The 7,229-nt window shown below is 42.3% G+C and overlaps 1 protein-coding gene across 1 annotated transcript; it reads right to left on the reverse strand.

The window, feature by feature from the left end:
• Positions 1-495: 495 nt before the first annotated feature.
• Positions 496-7,113, reverse strand: TMED7 (transmembrane p24 trafficking protein 7). The gene is made up of 4 exons (XM_083577179.1): positions 6,915-7,113; positions 6,613-6,829; positions 3,391-3,636; positions 496-2,583 (listed from the first exon to the last, which is right to left on the reverse strand). The coding sequence occupies exons 2-4, from the start codon at positions 6,799-6,801 to the stop codon at positions 2,347-2,349; spliced, it is 672 nt and encodes a 223-aa protein (XP_083433305.1). The 5' UTR covers positions 6,802-6,829; positions 6,915-7,113; the 3' UTR covers positions 496-2,346.
• Positions 7,114-7,229: the final 116 nt, after the last annotated feature.

A 7,229-nucleotide genomic window follows, 5' to 3' on the forward strand; every position in this document is an offset into this window, starting at 1 on the left:
GTTAGGTAAGAGCACCTGCAACTGTATTAGGCAGCAGTCATGTGTAGACTCAGACCACATGGTTACATCAGAGAGCAGGAGATAGCAGACTGCTTATAAATACTATAGTATTTTTAGATGACTACTGGTTATCCAAATTCACCTATCTCTTGCATGTTAACAAGGTGGTTGTAAATGGCTCATTTCTGGACCAATGAATTGGGGCTGAAAAGCTCTCAGCTGGCCTACTTACAAGGGTATCATACTTTGTTTTCAACAGATATATTTTTGTAAGATTACACCCAATTTACAGCCAGATCCTGCGAGCGTTACTTTCAACAATCTTTGCTTGTTCCACTGTGTGGGTTTCTTACATATGCTTCACTAACATGCAGTGGAAGCTGCAGCAATTGCTGGATTTCAGCACGAGTCAGCGTTCTATTATGAAAACTGTATTCAGGATGCCTGTCTTCAGAAATAGAGTATTGTAGAGTTTTAATGCAAGAAATAGACAAGTACAGTCAAGAATTTTATTTTACTCAAGCTCAAGTGGGAGACAAAACACTGTACACCAAGTTATTTCTGCAGGACTTTAACCAGTACAGCGCTGAGATCTTCCTTGCTACTAATACACAATCAATGTTGTATCTAAAAAGCTACACCCGCACACTATGTGGTAGTGAAGTAGACATTTCAAACAGCTTCAGTAACTAACCAAACTAAGAAGCTTAAAAAACTGGATGTTGAACCACTCAGTGTTAAGATCACATCCACACCTCCCTTTAATACCACATCAGCATTTAAACTCAAGACAATAAGTCTTTGTTCTTACAGAGCATTAAAAGACAGGAGATTTTGTCATGTATTTTTCCAAGATTGATATCTTAACATCTACAATGGTAAAGTAGAGGGAGTCAACATTATATAAGAGGGCAATTCGACACAGATAAGATTTTTGTGCTTGTAAGCTTTTGAGCTTAGTGGTATTCATATGCTTACAAACACTGGGAATCACGTATCTTTATCCTTTCTAACAAACCTTATTCTCCAATAGAAAATATAAATACATGGAAGCAAATTCTGGTGAAATCAATTAGGCTTACTTTCAAATAGATGTGTTGTATGATTGGGGTAATAATGTTACTTATACTTTGATTGCACATTTTACTGTTGTTTCAAGCAACCTTGCACACATACAGGAGTATGCAAGATGTTCTCTATTAGGCATACACAAAGGATACCAGCTATTTGGCAACTAACTCCCATGAACCTCAATGCAGCCCTCTAACCCCAAAGTGGTAGAAGCAAGGACAAGGCGACACATTACTGTATTACACCCAGAAGAAAGAGTTTTTCAAAAAAACTCTTAGATTAGATTCTTTAATAGGCAAATGTAATAAGCTTTCACAGGTGTCATACAATCATGTCCAGCATTGTGCATATGTTGCTTGATAAGCCACTTATTTTAGGTTACAATTCTCAAACCATTTAGGCCAGCGTGGTCCCATGGGACTGCCCAAGTAGTAAAGAGATTACAAGACTGGCTTTGAGTCACAAGATATTAAACCCATTGCACTTTACTTTACTCTTCTTGTTTCCAAGTGGTACTGACAGACTATAGGTTATTTGTGACACAGCCTGTTCTCTTTCAGATCTTTAAAAAAATGAAGCAGCTCCACAAGCTCAAGGACCCAGCTTCTAGAATTACAAGACAGTCTCCTCATTTGTTTAATTTAAAAAGATAAATTCAAAAAATAACAACCCACACAGCTTTTTCCATTGTACAGGAACTGGTTGCCCTGGAATTCTCAGCCTAAAATTTAGTACTGTAAAAGAAGACACACATTCTTCCCCCCACCCCACCCCAGAAATGGTTCTGCAAGAAAATGAGACCAGTTTCCATAGCAAATCACAACAGTGCAGTACAAGGCTCTGAGACAATATTTAACCACATTTGTTTTTCTTTATATTCCCCCACTTTTCAAACTTGAAAAAAATCCGATTGCCACTCATTTTTAATATGGACAATCTTCTAAATCATCATTCAAAGAATTTTCTTGAAAGCACTGTGCTCCTACCAAATAGTCTCAAAGGCTGTTTTTTATTTTTATTTTAATAAGCAACCTTAATTTAGATGTCTCAGCACATATCAGCAGAAGGAGAAAACCAATATATCACACATTAAAAGCTGTTTTCTCCCACAGCTTTTAGGGAGCATGTGTTTTGCAACTTTAAGAAGGGCAAAGGTACTTAAAAATGTTCCCCATGTTTCATTGCTTTGTAACTAGAAATTATTTGAAGAACAGTATATATACATATATATTTTTACAAACAGTGGGTTTTACAAACTCATGTTCTCAACATGAGTTATGATCCAACACGAGTTGTGGTGGTTCTTTTGTCTGAGAAGAAGCTTTTGAGAAGAAATACCTGCCCAATGCTAACTACAAGAAGAATGATGGCTTCTCCTACTGACCAATAAGCCACCCGTGTGTTTAAGTCTTCTGCTCTGCTGCGGCCTTGTGCTTCTCTCAACCGAAAATGAGTCTGGGAATCTATGACAGATTTTAGAGCTTCATGAATCGAAACACATGCTGACTCCATCTAGATACAGAAAGAAAGAGGACTGATGAGTACTCTTTATTGAAAAAGGTATACAGGATTTTTGCATTTTCAGCTCATTAAGCTTCATTTTATTTTATAACTATTTTTATTAAGATTTTAATTATACATCTCAAAATAAACATTTTACATACTGTTAAATATCCCAACGGCTTCCCTCCTTCTCCTTCCATGGTTCATTTTGTTTGTCTTTCATTCCTGCATATTTTACTATAACCATTTTAATCAGTTCTCCATTTTTACATCACTCAAAATTAATTACACTGTTGATTTTATCTTAATGCTGCCAGTGTTTTCAGCTATTAAGCTATCAACTACTGCTGATCTGATTACATATCCACATTTGAATATGTAGGTTTTGATTTTATGTGAAGACAGAAAGCCTTCGGAAATAAAGACATCATATACTTATTTGTATCATATAGGCTGGCTGACTACATTGTTCACAGTAAATATTTCTTGAGTAGCACTAGGGTATGTTGATATTGTGCAGCAATTTCTTTCCTACTCCAGTGGTCCAACTCCTCACCCTCTTGCTGGGACAAAAAACAGCAACTATTTAGTAGTGGAGCAGTTGAATAACTAGGGCTGCAGAATTCTAAAACTACTTACCTGGGAATAAGCTCCATTAAATTCAAAAGGACTTACTTTTGAATAGCTTGGGCTTAGGAATGCATTGTAAAGCTATGACAAATGCCCAAGTCTTCCAAAGGCAGCAAAACTCAAAATTCTAATTGGTGGTATGAGAATTAAAGTCTAACTTTATATTTATACTCAGTTGTGTACTACCTGAGTAAGTGCAGTAACTCTGTTTTCGCTAGGAAACAGAGGCGGATCATCTCCAATCTGGAAGTCGAAGTACACTGTTTTGTGTGTAAAGGTAGAAAACTCGTTGCTGAAACAAAACTTGTACGTCCCATTTCTGGATGCAGTAAAGGTGAAGCTATCGTATTGTTTCTTCATCTCTTTGTATAGCACAACGCCGTCTGGATCTTCTAAGCGGCAGTCAACATCATAGTGCCCTCCAGTGATCACCTATGGAACAAAGAAAACTGGTACTTGGAATAGTCAGCCATATCACCCTTCCTAGCAAAATATCCTTCCATAAGAAAGGGGAAACCACTAGCATCAGGTACAATTATTAAAGACAGTTCAGCTCCAGCATGGGAAGAGTATTAAGCTATAAAGAGAGCCAAGAAAAGGGACCACTTATAACATTAATTCCCCACATAGCTATGCGTGGAAGACACCAGTGAGATGGTACCTATTTTACTGCTTTAACACAATCTCCTAAACCTTCTTTATTTGAAACATTCTCTCAGTAAAGTCAATTCGATGTATGGGAATAACGGTCTAAAATTGCTCAACCCAAACAGCAGTGGGGGGATTTGCAGAAGCACAACACCTTGCTGAGTGGTAGGAATGAGGAAGTAGGTAACATGACAATCTAAAGTTGTCAAATAGGTTAGTGTTCTGTGGCTTCACAGAACTGGCGTTGCCGGATTGCATAATAAGGAATGTTCCCTTTGTTTCCATTTAACGATGAGATGATTCACCATTCAGGCTGGATAAAGAAATGTATTGCTTGACATTTTAGGTCGCACCTGGTGAACATCTTTAACAGAAAACACTATTTGACACACTACCCCTGGGTTTCATTCTCATGGTTCAGATGGAAACAAAAATCTGAAACACTAGTGGGGGCAGTGGGGTTAAAGGTTAAGTACTGCTCCCCTAACTACTGATCTCTGCTGTCCACTGCTCCATCTCATTGCCATTTTACAGAGAAGTGGTAGCTGGAGTAATGTAGCAATCTGGCTTTAGGTTTTATATTCCAATGTCTCTGCTTCTTAAAAAAGAAAACAGGAATAGTAATACATGTTGAACTTCCTTGATTCTTTCAAAGTTTCTGCCTTGGCAGCACACAAAGAAATAACTTATGGTAGCAATCTTTCCCATTAGTTTTCAGAAAGTAGTCAAAAGTGTGAAACACACCAGAACACATACGCTCTTATTGGATTACACCCAACAATTGATGCATTTTACTGGGCCATGTCAGTAACAGTTGGTTGTATATATTTTTCAGTCCTGTAAGTTATACTGCATTCCTTTAACCTAACACTAACTTATTAAATAAGTTATAAGTTATATTATTCTCTTTTCTATGCACAGAATAGTGCAAGTATTGAAGGACACCAGATCTGATGGTTTGAAAGCCAAAAAATTGCTACCGTTTACTTTTGAACAGATGCAGCTGCACCAGAGAGATCCAAGGAGTCACTGAAAACTCCAACAGGCAGTTGGTGTTAAAGGTACCCCTGCCCGTACGGGCCAGTCGTGTCCGACTCTAGGGTTGTGTGCTCATCTCACTTAAGAGGCCGGGAGCCAGCGCTGTCCGAAGACACTTCCAGGTCACGTGGCCAGCGTGACGAAGCTGCTCTGGCGAGCCAGCACCAGTGCAGCACACGGAAACGCCGTTTACCTTCCCGCTATAAAGCGGTACCTATTTATCTACTTGCACTTAGGGGTGCTTTTGAACTGCTAGGTGGGCAGGAGCTGGGACCGAAAGACAGGAGCTCACCCCGCCGCGGGGATTTGAACCACCAACCATACGATCGGCAAGTCCTAGGCACTGAGGTTTTACCCACAGCGCCACCCGCGTCCCTGTTGGTGTTATATGCCCTTTACTCATGCAAGCATTTAAATAAACTTGGACCTCTCTTTTCTCTCAAGAGAACCACAACTTCACTTTGAAACATCTCAACATGTTATCTTAGACAATATCTGACTATTTCAATTACTTCCCCTTTTTTTATTTCAATTGCTTAATAGCTACCTTTCAGGGCTGAGCACTCACAAATTAACATACACAGAGAAATAAAACAGAACCTTAGGCACAATATAAAACAGTGAGTGGATACAGACAGACACACGAGAGATACTGAAACATCACATTTCTCTTAAGGAAAGATATCAGTTAACATTTATATTATCTTTTGAAGGTTAAATGCAAGAACTGAAATAACCAAACCACAGTTAACTGGAAGAGAGTTCCTTAACCACCTGTTGGCATTTACAAGTAGCAGCAGAAAGGGAGGAATTCCCTATTTGTGCCCCGCCCACCCCCCTCCAGCCAGGAACGCAGAATTGTGCAATTGGAAGGGTCCCCAAGGCTCATCTAGTCCACTCCCCTGCAATGCAGGAACCTAAACATAAAAAGCTGCAAAAAAGAAGACAAGAAGGTAGATCTCCCCACTCCACGTTGGCTTTTCAGTGTCTGCTTTAGGGCATAATTTTAAATCACAATATTGCCTGCCTAGGTAAAGGTAAAGGGACCCCTGACCATTAGGTCCACTTGCGGACGACTCTGGGGTTGCGGCGCTCATCTCGCTTTATCGGCCGAAGGAGCCGGCATACAGCTGCCGGGTCATGTGACCAGCATGACTAAGCTGCTTCTGGTGAAACGGCACGGAAACGCCGTTTACCTTCCTGCCAGAGTGGTACCTATTTATCTACTTGCACTTTTGATGTGCTTTCGAACTGCTAGGTTGGCAGGAGCAGGGACCGAGGAACGGGAGCTCACCCTGTCACGGGGATTTGAACCGCTGACCTTCTGATCGGCAAGCCCTAGGCTCTGTGGTTTAACCCACAGCGCCACGCGTGCCTACCTCTAATTACACCACAGCACTTACAGTGGTACCTCAGGTTACATATGCTTCAGGTTACAGACGCTTCAGGTTACAGACTCCGCTAACCCAGAAATAGTGCTTCAGGTTAAGAACTTTGCTTCAGGATGAGAACAGAAATTGTGCTCCGGTGGCGTGGCGGCAGCAGGAAGCCCCATTAGCTAAAGTGGTGCTTCAGGTTAAGAACAGTTTCAGGTTAAGAACGGACCTCCGGAACGAATTAAGTACTTAACCTGAGGTACCACTGTATTCTAGAATAACCCAAAGGCAGGCAACTAAAAAACAGCTCTCACAAGAGACAAGGGCCTGTCTGGCGCGCCCTTACCTGGAACTCCAGGGTACACTTGGTGCCCTGCACGATCTCCTCATAGAAGCACTGCTTGGCGTTATCTGGCAACTCGAAGGTGATCTCCGAGGCGCGGACAGAGCAGCCCAGGTTGAGCAGCAGCAGCAGGAGCGCCGCAGCCGGCAACCTGAGGGAGGCTCCGGGGCCCTGCCAGCTCCTCAGCAACATCTCTCGGCCGCAAGCGCTGAAGGGTGAACTGAAAAGCGAGAAGCGAGAAAGGAAAGTGAGACCAAAGCGTCGGCCGAGGCCTAGCGAAGGTGGGCGTCGCACCCCAACCTCACCTGCGAAGCGAGCCGGATGTTAGCCGGTTCCCACCTGCGGCGTGGCCGAAGGAAAAAAAGAGGAGGGGAACGAAGCGGAGCCGACGACCCGGAAGTGACCTGGCTCCGGCAGCGGAAACTTCCGGGTGAGTTGTCAATTGTAGACGTGGTGTTCTTTGAAGGGAGAAGGCGGAGGGGGGCGGGGAGTGGTCGGGGGCGGGGACTAGGCAAAGAGGCGGGCGGGGCTTGAGGGAGTTGGAGAGCTAGGACGCGTCCACGCCAGCCGCGGGACGTTCTTATTGGCGCTTCCCAGGCGAGGCGCTGATTGGATGTTGC

Source organism: Podarcis filfolensis (assembly GCF_964270895.1).
Source record: "Podarcis filfolensis genome assembly, chromosome: 11".
Taxonomy (NCBI): Eukaryota; Metazoa; Chordata; class Lepidosauria; order Squamata; family Lacertidae; genus Podarcis; species Podarcis filfolensis.

What these genes read in the sequence shown, in the direction of transcription:
- TMED7 (XM_083577179.1), bottom strand. Translation starts at nt 6,801, where the DNA reads ATGTTGCTGAGGAGCTGGCAGGGCCCCGGAGCCTCCCTCAGGTTGCCG. An exon ending in AGTGTACCCTGGAGTTCCAG is followed by an intron (nt 3,637 to 6,612) that starts GTAAGGGCGCGC and finishes TTTGTTCCATAG; the next exon opens with GTGATCACTGGAGGGCACTA. An exon ending in GAGTTACTGCACTTACTCAG is followed by an intron (nt 2,584 to 3,390) that starts GTAGTACACAAC and finishes TTCTGTATCTAG; the next exon opens with ATGGAGTCAGCATGTGTTTC.